General features: G+C 39.4%; 1 protein-coding gene across 1 annotated transcript in view; it reads left to right on the forward strand.

The window, feature by feature from the left end:
- Window positions 1-619: 619 nt before the first annotated feature.
- CUNH3orf20 (chromosome unknown C3orf20 homolog) overlaps window positions 620-19425 on the forward strand; it is a 65185-nt gene continuing 46379 nt past the window's right edge. The window contains exons 1-5 of the mRNA XM_039837365.1: window positions 620-3253; window positions 4035-4175; window positions 7376-7495; window positions 15435-15570; window positions 16588-16872. Of these exons, the coding sequence (XP_039693299.1) occupies window positions 2767-3253; window positions 4035-4175; window positions 7376-7495; window positions 15435-15570; window positions 16588-16872 (1169 nt within the window). The 5' untranslated portion in view covers window positions 620-2766. The remainder of the gene's footprint in view (window positions 3254-4034; window positions 4176-7375; window positions 7496-15434; window positions 15571-16587; window positions 16873-19425) is intronic.

Here is a 19425-nt window from a genome sequence, read left to right on the forward strand (position 1 = left end):
AAAAGAATGAATACATCTGTCCACACAACTTGTACGTGAATGTTCATAGAAGCATTATTCATAATAGCCAAAAAGTAGAAACTGTGTAAATGTCCATCAAATAATAGATCAACAAAATATGGTGTAGCCATATAATGGGATATTTCTACTATAAAAATGAAGTACTAACGCCTGTTATAACATGGATGAACCTCAAAAACATTATGATAAGTGAAATAAACCAGTCACAGAAGGCCACGTATTGTATAATTGCTTTCATATGAAATGTCTAGAACAGGCAAATCTACAGAGACAGAAACTAGATCAGTGATTGCCTAGGGATAAGGGAGAATGGAGAGTGACCACGAATGGGCTTTTTTTATGGGGTGATGAAAATATTCTAAAATTAGATAGTGATGTTAGTTGTACAACTGAAATACTAAAAACCATTTTACACTTTAGAAAGATTGTATGGTATGTGAATTACATCTCAATAAAGCTATTTTAAAAATCAGCTGTTATCTGTAAGACATATCTTCAAAATTAACCTCAAAGGAAAGGAACTGATGGGGGTTAGGGAGACGTGCCTCAAATCAGCTAACATTTCTAGGATTTCATTTGCCTTCTCTTCATCTGAATCCTAGCTTAAAAAAAAAAAAATCGACTCTATACTGTCAGGGTTAGAACCTCTGGCTGGCTGCCCAGATGACTGAGATTCTGAGTGGTTTCTTTGTTCTGTAGACTTATCATTTAAAAAATGAACCTATTTTTCTGAATCTCCAAAGCTGAGGAATAGAGATGCCAGGGGGTCAGCAAATAGACATAGGAAGTCACTTTATGTGCAATCCAGCTGGATGTCAGAAGAGTTTGCTCTATGAGACTCTTGTTCTTTGGAGATTTTGTTGCTGATAGATGGGCAGAGGCAACTCAAAGGCCATGAGGAAGTAGTATCACGTTTGGAAAAGCCTGTGCCAGTAGTCTACAGACAGATGACTCCTGACCAAAAGTCTCTCTCAGCCTCTGATTCCTCATCAACAAAACCACAGAGGCAATGGCCTTCTCACCCCAAGGTGGTCGCACCAGATCAAGGGCAGGTATGAACCTGCTCTGAAAATGCTGAGGGTGTACACCAAGGGTGTGGTCTTTGGCGAACTTGGAGTGGCTTCAGAGGACATGGTTTGAAAAGTGAAAAAATGAAGATTGTCTGGCAAGAGAGGATGGCCATGGATGTGGCGGGGAGCGGTTATCAGGCCAAACGTGGTAGAATTGATGGTTGGAAGGCTCTGGTAGCAAGGATTGTCAGAAGATGCCAGCCCTTCCTCTGCTCTAAAGGCCGACATTACTAGCAAGTGTGCTCATTGGGGCCATTTAAGTCAGACAACAGGGGCAGCTCACTGGCACTGCATGGAAATGCTGGCAAAGGTGATCAGAGTGGGGATCTCACCCTCCTCTGCTCTCAGATTCCCTTAGATCAACCTTTCCTATGTGTTCTGGATTCTTGAGCATCTTTTACAGAGGCTCATATTCTCACAAAGCCCCTCAGGAGTTAAAAGAAATAAGTCATTTTTGTGTAGTGTAAGATCAGGAAGTGACTATTTTTGTAAATGTGTTTCAGATTGATATGTGGACAATAATATGTCCTTAGGGGTTTCATTTTGATCAGATGGATGAAACTTTCAGATCTGATTACAATACCCTAGTTTATTTGAAGATTTTTTTTTGTAGCCATTTCATGTTCATCAGATTGTTCATACTCCCTCTCTTCAACCAGTGATCTATTTTTGCTATTAAATAAGAAGATAAAAATAAATCACAATCTATAAGAATGTCAGAATAAAAACTACCTAGTAGCTTATAGTGGTGTTCAGCTGACCAAGACATGAGTATACTTATCAGCTAACCTCATGGCCCCATATGTCTACTTGAGCACTCAGAGCCCTCAAGAAGTTCTGTTAAAGTGGGGAAATACTTATTATAGCTCATTGATTCTAAGGTACACATTTCCCTCATTTTAACACCTCTGAAATTGTGGTATGTCCTACAGTCAATGGCATCTTACATTGATTTTATTTCCTCGTAAATGGTGTATCAATTATATCACATCTTAGATTTGGTGAAATGTGACAAATGATATTAGTCATTGAATTAAGAAAACTCATTCTCCTCATTTTTTCCTGTCTGCCCTTGGATGTACATGTTGAATAATTCTATGCCTATCCTTGCATCACAATCAGGAGCTTACACAACCAGGAAGCTTATCACCCTCTTCCAGAGAGAGCCAATGAAACATCTTTTTGTTTTTGCAGGTTTTTATTAATAGACCACAAGCAGATATTCCATCTTCAGATCTATAACTATAAAAGGTACCATGAAACCTTTCTCCCTTCCCCATCCTTTCCATTCCTCTAGCCCTTGGGGTCCCTCCTTAGGAACTCAGTTTGCGTGACTGTCCCTGGTACCATTTCTGGAACCTGCTCATCTCCAGATCCTTTCCAAAGTAACTCGCTAATACAGGTCTATTTGAGGTATTTCTGAGAAGAAAAGGGAGGAGGGGCATCCCTTTGCCCTACTCTGGGGGTAGTGACCAATTATTTCCTTATCCTTCCTGGATAGGACCTGCTGGCTCAATGACCTATAAGGGCCATTTCAGCACTTCATTCTGTCTATCTCCAAGGCTTCACCTTAGGTAAGCACTTTTGCTCTCATTCACCTCAGAGTCTTTGCAACTGAAGGTCCCTCTTGTTTGAGATGGACAGTATTACCTAGCAGTATGCACACTCTAGCAACATGAACGACATCAAGAGTAACCGAGAACTGTACCTGCAGTACACAGCCATGGCCCCCAAGCTGTTGGCCCACATCTCCAAATTGCTCATTGTTTGCCGGAATGCAGGCATTGCTGTACCTAAGGGCATCAAAAACATCTTTGAGTTCACTTGGGAGGAGCTCATCACTGACCCCATGGTGCCTACCCCGTCCGACATCTTGGGCCTAGAGATCAACCTTGGAACCCCACCTGTGGTGCTTGTGGAACCAACCCCCGTGCAGATCCCCATCCAGAAGAAGCCACCACCACCACCACCACCACCAGTACAACCACCACCGAAGGTATCCACATCCTCTGGGCCATCCAAGTTCTCCGCCCACTCTCCCACCCATGGCCATCAGGCGCATGTTGGCCAGGAGACCCTGCGCAAGTTCCAGCAGCAGTCTGTCCACCTGCTGACAGAGCTGCTCACGCTGAAGATGAAGGCCATGGTGGAGTCTGTGTCTGGTAAGCCTGGCTCGTCAGATTCTTTTCCATTTTTTCTGGACCCAGAAGGGTCTGCCTGGACTGATGTGTGTGTGTCCCGCACACCCACTCCAAATAGGTATATAAGCTTGCACTGAGAACAGACAGCAGCCATGGGTCTGCTATAGGAATTGAACTCCTCCCATGATCACTCCCAAGATTAACCCCCTCACTCCTCTCTGTTCTCTACGTTTTCCTCCCATTCCTTCAACTTTGCAGAGCCAAGACTGGAAGTTTGGCTGTGGAGAATGGTGCAAGGTCAGAGATACTGAAAAGTGGAGTTCATGTGGAAATGATGCAGAGGTGTAGAGAGGTGGCACCCAGGGGCAGAGGTTATGTGGAGTTGCCTGTCAGGAGGGATGATTGATGGGTGGCAAGACAGAGCCCAACAGAGCCAGAATCAGGGAGAGTTATGAGAACTGGGGTTCACCTATGGTGACAGCATCATCCCAAGATCAAGACCAGGACCGAGAGCCACGTCAGCAATCAAGCCTTCTAGATGTTGTGTTGTTTTAAATACAAACAGCATCTGTACCAAGATCTATGGGTAGGAATAGAGAAGGGCAAGGGGTCAGAGAGCAAAGTGTCACCTGTCAGATTTTGAGAGCTCAAGACCCTTCTATTAGGAGCCCCCTCACACTTGCTTACCCTAGGAATAGATCTTCACTGTACCCTTATTTCCTGGACCATTTATGGAGGTCCTTTTCTGGAAGCATTAGCCCTGTGTTGGGAGGAAAATGAGTTGTTTTGATGATTCTTTTAGTAGGTGCCAACCCCCTGGATATTACAAGGCGCTTCGTGGAGGCCAGCCAGCTCCTCCACCTCAATGCCAAGGAGATGGCTTTTGATTACCTGACTGGCACAGTTGGGAGAAGTAGCTATGGTATTGGATCAGCGTGGAAAGGTGGGTACCCAAGCTTCAACCCTTAGGTGAAAATTCAAACAATAACCAATCAGAATGCAATGGAAAGGTCAAATCCCCGGTTTAAATGTTTGACATTTTCAAGAGTTGAGGTGGATGTGGAGCAATAGAGATTTTCAGAAGCTGAAGGTGAGTGAATAATTGGTACAGTTCGTGTGGAGAGCAGTTTGGTGGTATCTGAGAGGAGGGAGATGCTCTAACATCTTACAAACCAGCAATATCTCTCCTAGGTCATTCCTTAGAGCTGCGCTTCTCAAACTATCTGCAGTGAAGGACCAATTTGTAAATTTCCAAACTTTTGTGGAGCGACCCTTTTAAAAATATGATAAAGATGTCACAGCAACTTTAAATTGTTATATAGTTTTCTAAATGTTTACTCTCAATTTTTGTACTCACCTAGTATGGCCTGATATGGATTATACCAGTCCACAGGTCACACTTGAGAGTTGCACTTAGCATGTATGCAAGAAGTCATACAAGAATATTTATTGCAGAATCATTTAGAATGGGAAAAAACATTGGAAACAACCTAAATATCCATTGACAGGAGAAAAACAAGTAAATTATAGTCTATTTAGACAATGGAACAAAGTGAGAAGTGAAAACGAAAATGAACTAAGCACTAAAGCATATATATCAATAGAGATAAATCTCGAAAACTAGTGTTAAGCAAAAATAAAAAAAGTTATGGAAGACTACATTTGGTATGACACTATTTACATTTAAAGGATTTCAAAGTAATAATATATTGCTTATGGGTACATTATACAAAGTACAAATGTAAAAGTGTAAAGAAGAATGATGCAAAGTTGGGGGAAGTGATCTTTGGAGAGGGGAATAGATCTGGAAGACAGTGACTAGTCACATCTGTAATGTATCTCTTAAGCTTGGTGGATATACAGGTATTCATTCTGAATGCCTGAAAGTCCTCACTGTTAGGAGATTTCACAGAGAAGCATAAAACATTTATACAGTAATTCCCCCTTATCTGCATTTTCACTTTCCATGGTTTCAGTTACCCGTGGTCAACTGCAGTATGAAAATATTAAATGGAAAATTCCTAAGTTTCAAATTTGTGCCATTCTGAATAGTGTGATGAAATCTGCCACCGTCTTACTTCCTCCCACCCAGGACATGACTCATCCCTACATCCAGTGTATCCATGTTGTATAAACTCCCAGCCTATTAGTCGCTGAGTAGCCGTCATGGTTATCAGATTGACTTTTGTAGTATCACAGTGCTTGTATTCGAGTAACCCTTATTTTACTTAATAATGGCCCCAAAGCACAAGAGTAGTGATGCTGGTATTTCGGATATGCCAAAGAGTTCTCTCTTTAAGTGAAAAGGTAAAACTTCTAGACCTAATAAGGAAAGAAAAAAAAAATTGTATGCTGAGGTTGTTAATATCCCTGGTAAGAAGGAATCTACCTATGAAATTGTGAAGAAGGAAAAAGAAATTTATGCTGATTTTGCTGTTGCACCTCAAACTGCAAAAGATATGGCCATGGTGTGTGATAAGTGCTTAATTAAGATGGAAAAGGCATTAAATTTGTGGATAGAAGAAAATACATTCCGATGGATAGCATCATATTGCTCCAGAAAGCATTGAACCTGTATGAAGACTTCAACAAGGGATCCCCTGAAACAAGTGACACTGAGCCATTTACTGTAAGTAAGGGATGGTCACACAGATTTAGAAATACATTTGGACTGAAAAATATAAAAATTATTGGAGAGAGACCACATTCACAAAACTTTTATTTCAGTATGTTGTTATCATTGCTCTATTTTATTGTTGTTAATCTCTTACTGTGCCTAATTTATAAATTAAACTTTATCACAGGTATGTATGTATACAGAGGGTTCGGTACCATCCTCAGTTTCAGGCATTCACTGGGGGTCTTGGAATGTATCTCCTGTGGCTAAAGGGGGTCTACTCATAAACATTCTCCCTCACTTACACGTAAAACATATTGTAATTTTCTATTCCTCAGTTTCCTTGACTTAACAGACAAATGTTTTCCAACATGGCTATACACTTTTAATAATTATCATTTTGAGTGGGAATAAATTTCTTCTGTTTATGTTTCATAATTAACCAAATGCTTAGGTTTCCAGATTTTTTTTTTTTTATAGTGGTATAATATGCACTGGAATAGGCAACTTTAAGTACATCACTTCTTATTTCTGTTTTATTGGTGATTAAGATTGATTACCCCGGAGAGGATTTATTGGGGCAGAGGTTCTCAATACATGTTCAGTTCTGACTAAAGATTGCTTTCTTGATGGGTTTTATGTACACCAACAGAGAACTGATTAGTTTTATTCTGTCTTTACCAGCATTGGCTATTGTTAGTTCTTTTCATTTCTGCTAAGTTATAAGATACTAAAAATTGTTCTAATTTCAGTTTTTGGATTACTATGGAAGGTAAGTGATTGTTTCCATCATCCAGTGTGCAGTCTCTAGTTATAATTTTCGACTGCTTGTAAAGTTAAGTTTACCATTTTCTTTATGAATTTGAATGAGCTGTGTCAATGAACGAATTGCTTAACACTTTCCAACAATTTCCTGCCTAACCAATTAAATGATTATGTTTGGGGAAAGAACAAAGAAAGGATTTAATGAGGTTTATGGAAGAATGATAGATATTTTCCATTAGTGATGGAAGTGCTAAATATCCATTCTTGAGTGGTCAGATAATTAAATGATTCTGCACAAGACAGTATAATTCTGCAAGAGACTGATCTATGTGTTGAAGAAGCATTTGATTCTGTAGCTTGCATAAGGGAAAACTAAATTTTCTCTAAATTTTCTTTTAGCTGGCTCAGTGTTTATTCTTTCAACCTAATGCAGCAGTTATACCTGCATTTGCCCTTCGGTAATGTCACATTTTGTGCTTGTTTGCTGCCCCTGCTGCCTGCTCTAGTGTCATTTCTCTCTTGAGAGATATTGAGGGGGAAGAGGGTGCTGTGGAGATGAACTTTAATTTCTTTAATTACTCTGAGCCTGCTTGTGCATTTAAACGTCTTTTTATTCCAAGATCTGGTTGTTTTGTACAACAGAGCACTTTAGAATATCTGGTCTGCCATACTGCTAGAACAAAAAGTCCATATTACGCTTTTGGTTAAAAAAAATTAAAATTAAAAAATTGAAAGAAGTATCCCTCTCTCTTCCACTCTAGAGTCCCTCATGAACATCGCCGCCGTGGGAGTGAACTCGCCTTACCAGCTCATCTATGAGGCCTCTACTGGCTGTCTGAGTTTTTCCCTCTCGACTGGAAAGGAAGTCAAGAAGAAAGCAGGTAACTGTGGTTCCCAGCAAGACCTCTTAGCCTATCTGTAGGGGTGGAGTTGGGGAGAGGGATAGAAGATTTTCTATTTAGGTTGATATAGTTTGATTTGGTTTTCCGATAAGAAGGATACACAGTTTCCCTGACTGACTATACACAAAAGCTATTGACACAGATTCTTCCCCATGAAACTGGTGCATCTCAACCTACTCACTCCACAGTGCAGTCTCATCATTTGAATGTTTACATGACCTCCCTCCTGGTGATGTGGTCCCCCTCACCTGAGACAACACCCCTCTCAACCCCATATTTCCATCCCCTCAGTCTCCCAACTTCACTCCCTCTACTCAGAGAGATCTGTGTTGCTCCTCTTCACACAGCAAGTGGGGAACCAATATCAGAAGCGAGGTATTTGGATAGCAGACCTAGCAGTGTGTTCTAAACTAGGTCAGTTTGTGGAGGCAGGAAACAAAGATGCAGAGGGCACTCCTATTGAGGAAGACACACAACAGAAGGAAAGACTTAAGAGAAAGAATGGGTGGCAATGGGGCCAAATAGTATCACAACGACCATGCAGCCAGAAGCTCAGAGGGCAGATAAGTTGGGCTGAAGAGGGCAGGGTAAGACTTCAGGGGCAGGGTAAGGCTTCAAGGAACTCCCAGGTCACTCCCCTTCTCCCTGGGCTTCGATGGCAGAGTAAGGGAATAGGGTAAGTGGGGGAGGACTGCATTCAAAAGAGGTGATGGGAGGATTGACATAAGGTAGGAAAACTCAATGACTGTCCAATTGATTCCCACAGACACTGGAGGTAAGGCTGGAAGTTGAGAAGTTTGGATTTTATTCCTGTCCCAGCCCCTGGCTGGCTGTGTGATTTGCCTTCCTCCAGACCCAACTCTCCATATCAAGCTGATCCTATATCCTTTCAGTTAGTGAACAAATGTTTATGAAACAATTGCTAATTGTCAGTCACTGTTCTAAATGTCAGGGGTACCCCTGTGGATTCTAAGACAAAGAATGCCTTCCCTAATGGATCTGGCATCCTCAGCTTCCCTGCACAGAGTAGAATCAGCTGCCCCTCTCATTCCCCTGGTTCCTTTACGTCTGTTGATGTGTTTTCTCTCCCTGTGGTTCAATAACCCGTATCATCACTTCTGGCATCCCACTTTATGTACCTCTGATTTTATCATATCCACTCCTGAGCTGGCCCTAAATTGACAGTCACTTTAAGGGAAAACGAACAGTGATTTCATGATTTCCCACCCCCCCCCAATCACCTCAAAGGTAATGCTTGAGTAACGCCATTACTAAGCAAAAGTTAAATATGTTTCTTTGTCTTTTTGTCTATATAGCTGTTTTCTTCTGCTACCCCACCAAGATGTGATTTCTCATGACTTTGCATCATCCTGATTAGGATGTATGTTCAATGATACTGCATTTCTTATACCTTCTTGATAAGTTTTGGAATTATTCTCACATATGCATGCTAGGATGGGTGACTAACCTTCCCTAATAGTTTATAAGTAATCATGTAACCTTTCTTGCCCAGGAAAGTCCCAGTTTATGCTTATTATCTTGGCATAACTATTAATTATGCCTACTTTCACTGTAAAAACTTTCCCAGTTTGGACAATATAGAGTCATTCTGGTTTTAAGTCACTCTGGTTTGGGACCCCTACTATCTGTTCCATGCACATGTGCTATCACACCTCACCAGCTGGCCCCCTTTGCAGTTGTAGGGCCAAGAAGACTTGGAGCATGCACAGGCTCCAGGGTTTGGGCCTACTCCCTGAGGGGACAACAGGTATTTCTGGAAAGTAGCCCAACTTTACAAGAAGAGAACTGAAGGAAATCTATCAGCAGTAGATCCTGGTTGGAGCTCCCACTCGAGGACCCATGGCAACCAGGGATAGGCCAAACATGGATGCTGAGGCCAGCAGATGTTTCAGGAGGTCATTCAGCTGGTAGCTGGGCCTCAGGGCCAAGTCTCTGGTCTCTGGTGTTAGGAGGAATTGGAGAAGGAACCAGGAATGACTCAGGGTGGCAAATACCAGAGATGGTACCTACACACTAGCCAGAAACTGCAAAGTTTGACTGACAACAAGGAAAACTCCTTCTGAGGCCCTCAGGGCTCAGTTGGAGCCTGAGCAATACACCTGACATGAAGTCAGGTTTTATTCTTGAAACCAAAGTGCAGTTGTTTCTGCATATATCAAGGGAGAGCATGTGGCTCCAGCTGGGTGGGTGGTAGAGGCTCAGAAGCAGGCAGAACCTGAATAGATGCCTCTGGAACTTCAGTCATGGAGGATCTACCTCCATAATTTTATATCACCATATCCTTATACCACCTAATATTTTCTACAGGCAATAAATGTGAAAATAAGTGCAATAAGCACAAAACATTGCCATCCACAGATCTGAGCAGGCAGAAGAAAGAATAAGCAAATTTGCAGACAGGACAATGGAAATTATTGAATCTAAAGAACAGAAAGAAAATATCGAAAAAAAATGAATAGAAACTCAAGGAGCTGTGGTACACCATCAAGTGAACATACACAATGTGAGAGTCCCAGAAAGAGAAGAGAGAAAAAGGGATAGAGAAAATATTTGAAGAAATAATGTCTGAAAAGTTCCCAAATTTGATGAAATCATGAATATAAACATCAAAGAAGCTCAATGGACTCCAAATAAGATAAGCTTAAAGAGACGCACATTGTAATCAAACTTTCAAAAGACAAAGACAGAAAATCTTGAAAGCAGCAAGAAAAAAGCAAATCGTTACATACAAGTAATACTCAACAAGATTACAGGTATATTTCCCATCAGTAACTTTGGAAGCCACAGGCACTGCACTGATATAATCGAAGCACTTGAAAAAATTTTATATCCAGTAAAACTGTCCTTCAACAGTGAGAGAAATATTAAAACATTCCCAAATAAACAAAACCTGAGGGAGTTCATGACCACTAGATCAACCTTGCAAGAAATGTTCAAGGGAGTTCTTCAAGATGAAATGAAAGGACACTAGGTAGTACCATATGAAGAAGCCATATGGAGAAATAAAGATCTCAATAAAAGTAAGTACATGGGCAGTTATAAAAGCTAGTAGTATTGTAACAATGGTTTGTAACTGCACTTTTTGTTTGATACATGATTTAAAAGACTAATAACATTTTTTAAAATATTATTAGTGTAAAAGCTAGTATTACTGTAACTGGTTTATAGCTCCAAATCTTGTTTTCTATTTAATTTAAAAGACTAGTGCATTTAAAAGAACTGCTTGTTTAAGTTTTGGGGCACATAATATATAAAGGTATAATTTTGTGACATCAACAACTGAAAAAAGACAAAATAGTAAGAAGGAAAGTTTTCTCATGTTGTTGAAATTAGGCTGATAAAAATTCAAATTAGAGTTTTATAACTTTAGGATGTTAAATGTAATCCCCATGGTAACTCCAAAGAAAATAGCTGTAGAATATACAAAAAAAGGAAATGAGAGAGGAATTGAAATATTTTACTCCAAAAAAATCAACTAAACACAAAGAAGATAGTAGTACAGGATATGAGGGACAGAAAGCTATAAGGCATATAGAAAACAAAGAGCACAATGATAGAAGCAAGTCCTTTCTTATCAGTAATTATTTTTAATGGCTTAAAGTCTTAAATCAAAAGATAGAGCTTGGTAGAATGGATAAGAACACGTGATCCAACCATATGCTATCTACAAGAGACATAGTTGATATCCAGACACAAACAAGTTAAAAGTGAAAGGATGGAAAGAGATATTCCATGCAGATAGTAACCAAAGAAAATCAGGAGTAGCTATACTAATATTAGACAAAATAGACCTTAAGTAAAAAAAAAAAAACAGTTACAAGAGATAAAGAAGAATACTGTATATTAGTAAAAGTTTCAATACAGCAAGAAGATATGACAATTATAAACATTTATGTACTAATGACAAGCCATAAAAATACATGAAGCAAAAACTGACAGAAATAGATGGTTCTACAATAATAGTTGGAAACTTTGATATGCCACTCACAATAATGAAAAAAAAAAACAGATGAGATAAGGACAGAGAACTTAAATAAAACAATGACCCAAGTAATTCTAAGACATATTCAGAACACAAACAAACAAACAAACAAAAATAGAATATGCATTCTTCTTAAGTGCACGTAAGACATTCTCCTGGATAAGCAATATGTTAGGCCTCAATAGATTTAAAAAGATAGGTAGTGTACAAAGTATCTTCTCCAACCATAATGGAATGAAGTTAGAAATTGATAACAGAAAAAAAAACTGGAAAATTTACAAAAGGAAATTAGAAAATACTTAGAGATAAGTGAAAATGAACAGATAACTTACCAAAACTTACGAGTTGCAGTGAAAGTGATACTAAGGGGGAAATTTATAGTTATAAATGCTTACATTAAAAGATAAGAAAAATCTCAAGCCACCTAACTTAAGGAACTAGAAAAAAGACAAGAAACTAAATCCAAAGTTAGAGAAAGAAGAAAATAATAAAGATTAGAGTGGAGATGAATGAAGTAAAGAATAAGAAAAAATAGAGAAAATGTAATTCTTTGAAAACATCAACACAATTAGCAAATCTTTAGCTAGAAAAAAGGGAAGACTCAAATTACTAAAATAAATGGAAAAAGGGACATTATTAATAATTCTCCAGAAATAAAAGGATTATACAAGACTACTTGGAACAATTGTACACCAGCAAATTGGATAACCTACATAAAATGGACAGATTCCTAGAAACAAAACCTACCAAGACTATCATGAGGAAATAGAAAATTTAAATAGACTTATAAATGGTAAGGAGATTGGATCAGTAACCAAAAAAACAATTCCCAACAAAGAAAAGCCCTGATGGCTTCAAAGGTAAATTCTACTAGACATTTAAAGAAGAACTAATGCCAATCATTCTCAAACTTTTCCGAAAACTTAAAGAGGGAACACTTCCCAACTTATTCTATGAAGCAAGCATTAACCTGATACCAGGACCAGAGAAAGACACTACGATAGAAGCAAAACTGCAGACCAATATCCCTTATGAACATTGATGCAAAATTCCTCAACAAAATACTAGCAAACAGAATTCAGCAGCATATTAAAAGGATTATGCACCATATATCAAGAGAGATTTATTCCTGGAATGCAAAGATGATTCAACATACAAAAAAAAAAAAATGTAATTCACCACATTAACAAAATGGAGAAAGAAAACAAACATATGATCATCTCGATTAATGCAGAAAAAGCATTTGACAAAATTTAATACACTTTCATGACAAAAACACAACAAACTAGGAATAGAAGGAAACCATCTCCATATAATAAAAGCCATATATGAAAAACCCACAGTAAACATTATACTCAATGGTGAAAGACTGTAAGCTTGTCTTCTAAGATTAGGAACAAGGGAAGGATGCCTGCTTTCACCACTTCTACTCAACATAGGACTGGAAATCCTAGCTAGAACAATTACACAAGAAAAGGCATAAAAGACATCCAAATTGGAAAGGAAGAAATAAAATTATTTCTGCAGATAATATAATTTTATATGTAAAAACCCTACAGATCCCACCAAAAAAAAAAAAAAGCAAACCAATGGAACAAATAAATGAATTCAGCAAAGTACCAGGATAAAGGCAACACACAGAAATCAGTTGTATTTTTATACATGAGCAATGAACAATCTGAAAAGGAAATTAGAAAAATGATTCCATTTACAAGAAATAAAATACTCAGAAATTAACCAAGGAGGTGAAAGACTTGTACAGTGAAAACTACAAAATATTGCTGAAAGAAATTAAAAACGATATAAATAAATGGAAACAGATCCTCTTTTTATGGGTTAGAAGACTTAATATTGTTAAAATGTCAATACTACCCAGGGCAATCTACAGATTCAGTGCACTCTCTATCCAAATCCCAATTGTGTTTTTTGTAGAAATAGAAAAGCTCATCTTAAAATTCACATGGAATCTCAAGAGACCCATGAATAGCCAAAGCAATCTTGAAAAAGAACAAAACTGGAAGACTGACAGTTCTTAATTTCAAAACTTACTGTAAATCTACAGTAATCAAAACAGTGTGATGTTGGCATAAAGACAGGCATATAGACCAATGGGATAGAATAAAGAGCCCAAAAGTAAACTTATGCGTATATGGTCAAATGATTTTTGACAAGGTGCTAAGACCATTCAATTGGAGAAAGAACCATTTTTTCAACAAATGGTGCTGAGAAAATTGGACATCTACATGCAAAAGAATGAAATTGGACCCTTACCTGACACCATATACAAAAATTAACTTCAGATGGACCAAGGGCCAAAATGTAAGAACTAAAACAATACAACTCTTAGAAGAAAACTTTGGAGAAAGATTTTATGGCATTGGATTTGGCAATGATTTCTTGGCTATAACACCAAAGGCACAGACAACACAAGAAAAAAGACAAATTGGACTTTATGGAAATGTATTAATTTTGTGCATCAAAGACACTATCCACAGAGTAAAAAAAGGCAGCCTACAGAATGGGAGAAAATATTTGCCAATTCTATATTTGATAAGGAGTTGATATCCAGAATATGAAGAGAACTTTAAAACTCAACAACAACAACAAACCTAAATTGAAATGGGCAAAGGACTTGAATAAATATTTCTCCAAAGAAGATATTCAAATGGCCAATAAGCACATGAAAGATGATCAACATCACTAATCATTAGGGAAATACCAATCAAAACTATAATGAGATACCACTTCACCCCCAGTAGGATATCCACTATTACAAAAGCAAACAATAAGAGTTGAAGAGGATATTGAAACACTTGCATGCTGCTGATGAGAATATAAAATGGTATAGCCACTGTAGTAAACTGTATGGCAGTTCCTCAAAAAATTTAAAATGGAATTACTATAAGATGCAGCAATTTTACTTCTGGATATATATCAAAATAATTGAAAGCAGGGTCTTGAAGACATATTTGTATACCCATGTTCATAGTAGTATTATTCACAATAGCTAAAATATGGAAGCAACCCAAGTGTCCATCAATGGATAAATGGATAAATAAAATATGGTCTATATGTACATTGGAATATTACTCAGCCTTAAAAAGGAAAGAAATTCTGACACATGTTACAACATGGATGAACCTTGAGGACCTTATGCTGTGTGAAATAAGGCAGTCACGAAAAGATAAATACTGTGTGATTCCACTTATATGAGGTACTGAGAGTAATCAAAAAGACAAAAAGTAGAATGGTAGTTCCCAGGGACTGCAGTAGTAGAGAATGGGGAGTTATTGTTTAATGGGTACAGAGTTTTAATTTTACAAGATGAAAAGAGTTATTGAGATGGATAGTGGTAATGGTTGTCCAGCAATGTGGATGTATTTAATACCACTGAACTATACACTTAAAAATGGTAAGATGGTAAATTTTTGTTATGTGTATTTTACCACACTATTAAAAAAATTATAGTCTCAATGGATCCACACTTTCCTCTGCAGAAGGCCTGAGATTAACCAACATCAGAGAAGTGTTGAAACCGATCAAGATGGAATTGAGATTTTTGGTCTTTAATCAAAAATATAAGAAGGGAATCACTTAAGTATCCACAGCAGCACACATCTGTGCTCTCTCCACCTAGAACAAGGCTGCCTTTAAGGAAACATGGCTGGATTCATCATTCTGCACAAGTCTGTTCCTGATACATGCTTTGTTGGCTTACGGAGTGATGTCTCTGTTTTATCAGTGACCCTATAAGTGACCTTATAAAATAGGGATTCCTGTCCCAAGGAAGCATAAACGATTCTCCCAATTATTTTGACTTTCAGGGGATGCTGCTCTTCTGCTCTCCCCAACCCCTCTCCCCAGGAGAAACCATTTTCTAAAACCCCTGTCTAACCTCTTCATCTCCAACTACAGGCAAATCAAAAAATTTAGAAGAGATAACCATGTCATCCCCTCAACGAGGAATGGGAACCTCTGTATCTGACAATGTGGAGATCAGTGACCCCTGCCCAGAAGCCCGGGAGAAGCTGCAGGAGATGTGTCGCCATATGTGAGCACCTCAGTGGTTGGGGGTGGATGGAAGAGGAAGACACAGCCACCAGTAGCCTGTGTGCGCATGAAGGGGAATATCACAAAAGTGTCTGAACTGTGCCAGCAAGTGTCAGGTACCCAGTGCCCCCAACAATAGTGACAGGGTGACAGCCTGTAACCATCCTTCCCACTCACAATCCTTTTCAGTCCTCATTCGACCTCATGAGGAAGACAGAATTTATACCCATTTTGCAGATAAGGAAGCTAAGGCAGCCCAACCAGGCAGGTAAGGCATTGCCTGAGGTTCTGCATCTTGGTGAGCCTGACCCCATGCACTGATCTTTGCCTCCTCACCAGTGATACCCCATTTGCAGGACTTCTTATAGTCTGCAGCCTTGTGCCCTGAAAGTTTCTTTCTTAACATAATTTGTCAGAGTTCTCCTACAAAAAGAAAAAAAGAAAGAAAGAAAGAAAAAAAGAAAAGAAACACCTTTCAAAACAAAAAATATTAACATGGATGATTAATAATATTTATGATTTTGTGGGTCCCACAAGTCCCGGCAAGTTAAGTCTACATTTCTCCAAAATCTCAGACCATGGACCATAAAGGATTTAAAACCTAGTCATATCTAAGCCATATATGTCTTGGACTCCCTGGGCAATTACAGATACAGAGCATGAGTAGAGGGCAACCACCAAGTGTCGCCCCTTACTGTGACATTCTGGAAGGAAGCCTTCTCTCCCTGTAACATCAGGACTGATCCCCTAGGTCCCCCTCTAAAAGCAGTCCCATTCCATAGGTCCTCACCTAGCACTATAGGTGGAAAGGACTGGTCTCAGAGGAGTACCGGGACCTTCCCAATTTTCCTAAAAACACTACTTTTAAGGATGAGGGGTGTGGAGTGGGAACACATACTTTTGGGACAGGGAAATGGAATGGGAGTCTTGGGAGCTGGTGGGGGGCGGGCCTGTAGAAAGCCTCCCTGGTGAGTGAGAGCCAAGTGGCTAGAAGATATGTTGGTCTCCTTCTCTGCAGAGAAGCCGAAAGGACCTTGTGGAAAGGGAGGAATGTCTTCTACCCCATGATCTTACGCCACTACAAGGCAAAGGTGCCCTCTCAACCAATGTCGGCCCCAAAAGGGGACACTCAAACCTCGAGCTCTCATCACCCTCAAACTCCAGGTGCTCAAACTTCTACTTCCACCCCTCACCAGCCTCCCACCCAACATGCTCACTTCAGCCGGCACTCTCAGGATTGGAAGGGATCCAAGAAGACCATCAAGTTGCATTACACCTTCTATGATGGGACTTCCTTCGTTTAGTATCCTTTTGTTTGGTGCTGCCTTTTCTCCCAATAATTCAGCTCTAGGGAACGTCTGGGCCAGAAAAAGCCTTAGTATTTACTTTGAATTTTTAAAAAATTTATTGAGGTGACATTGGTTAATACAATTATATAGGTTTCAAGGGTACAACTCAAAAACACATCATCTCTATATTACATTGTGTGTTCCCCACCCAGAGTCAAATCTCCTTCTGTCACCCTTTTCTATCTCCCCACCTCCCTCCTTTTCTTCTGGTAATCACTGAACTGTTACTGTCTGTATCTATGAGTTTTTGTTTGTCTTGTTTGTTTTTTGTTTTCAGTTTTATTGATCAGAGAAGCCTGGTGACAGGTCCTCCAGGATATTAAGAGTTTCTTCAGGTCAGAGAAGGTGCCCTTTGGAGAAAGTCTGGGTGGGAAGCTGCTGATGAGAAAGTCACCTTGGACCCCTGTGTTTTTTGCAGAGGCCCTGTCACCCACTCTTCAACATGTGCTAGAACTGGTCCAGACCCCAGATACCCGACACATTTGACAGCAAGGCTGAGGTCAGAGAAGGAGAAACGATTATCCCAGATTCTGCAGTCTGAGCTAGATAGCTGTCAAAGAGGGATGACACCAAGCCATTCATTCCTACCCCTTGATTGTAGGACTGTGACTCACTCGATGTCACAAAAAGAATTTGGTACCAGAGCCGGGCCTGGGTCCAGGGCTGCCTCACCTCCATTTAGAGCTCTCTCTCAGGCACCGTTTCATGCCTTTCAGGATTGTTTTCTCTAGCAGGGAGCGGGATAAGGAAGATTGAAGGGGACTGATCAAAACCACTGGACACTCAGTGTCCCCTACCTTTGGAGGAGAGGGTGGTTCTCTGAGTTGTCAAACAGGCTGCCCAGACAGGCCTGCCTGGCAACAGCCCTCTCCACTGATCTGGGAATTCAGAATTTAAGCACCCTGCCAAAGGAGTCCTATTGTTTTTGACCATGAATGAATCCATTCATCACACTCTGCTCGGCCCTGCTTCTAATGTGCCCTGTGATAGTGAACACAGCACACTCCTTCCAGGGTAGCTGCTGCTCACTGTTGGTCATGGGGCTTCTGCCTCCCCCCTTTTCTGACTCTACACTACATCAAATAGGATAATCCCCCTGAGCTCCTTGTGAAGTTGTGTCTCTGAATCAGGGTGCTATCAGCAGGACCAGAGATGGTGGACTAGTCTATGATCAGGCCCAACACCAGCCTGCTGGGATCCTTGTTCTCTTACCTGTCTCAAGAGTGGTGAGGCCCCCCTGATGTGGGACCACCTGAAACCTGCAGGTCATCACTAATGGCACGCTTGACCCATACCCCAGCAATGATCACATCCTGGCAATTAATTTGTTTCTAGGCCCAGTTCTTGGTGAACATGCACAAGTCACTTTATATCTCTTGACCTCACTTCCCTCCATTATAAAATAAGGAAGTTGAACTCAGTGATCTTGAAAAAGAAATTCTGTGTTACTGTGTTCAAATGGTTTAAACACATGTGCAACTTGGGATCTCTCTTGAGTAGAGAAAATGTTTGGAAAACACTTCCTTTGCCTCATGGCTTCCACAGAACAGTGGGCTCAGCAGTTGATTCTGTTGAGAATTCCTGTATGTGGAGGGCCGACTTAAGTCATATGCAGATTTTCGACCACAGGGGCAGTCAGGATCACTAACCCTTATGTTGTTAAAGGGTCATCTGTAGTATGCATCAGTACTTCATTTCTTTTTTTTAAGTGGGGGGTGAAATTCACAAAACATAAAATTGATCCTTTTATGTGTACAATTCAGTGGAATTTAGTACTTTTACAATGTTGTGTAACCACAACCTCTTTCAAGTTTTAAAATCTTTTTATCATCCCAAAGAAAACCCTACACCTATTAAGTGTGGAGTAAACAGCCCCTGATGATCACCAATATATTTTGTCTCTATGGATTTGCCTATTTTGGATATCTTATATAAATGGAATCCTATAATATGTGGCCTTTTGTGTCTGGCTTCTTTCATTTAATATAATGTTTTCATTATGTTGTAGCATGTATCCAAATTTCCTTCCTTTTTATGACTGAATCATATTCTATTATATGGATATACCACTTTTTAAAATTCATTCTTTTGTTTGTGGACATGAGGTTGTTTCCATTCGACTATTGGGAATAATGCTGCTATGAACATTCTTGTATGTTTTTATTTGCACAACTTTTGTCAATTCTTGGGGGTCTATACCTAAGAGAGCAATTACTGGGTCATATGGTAATTCTATGTTTAACTTATTGAGGAACCTCCAAAGTGTTTTCCATAGTGGCTGCACCATTTTACATTCCCACCAGCAATGTATGGGGTTTCCAATTTCTTCATCCTTGATTATAATTGATATTTTCCAATTTTTTAAATTCCAACCATTCTAGTGGGTATTAAGTGATATCTCATTGTGGTTTTGACTTGCATTTCTCTAATAACTAATAATTTTGAGCATCTTCATGTGACTTCTTTGTGTATCTTCTTTATAGAAATATGTATTCAAGTCCTTTGCC

Source organism: Pteropus medius, unplaced genomic scaffold, assembly GCF_902729225.1.
Source record: "Pteropus medius unplaced genomic scaffold, Ma_sr-lr_union100, whole genome shotgun sequence".
Lineage (NCBI taxonomy): Eukaryota > Metazoa > Chordata > Mammalia > Chiroptera > Pteropodidae > Pteropus > Pteropus medius.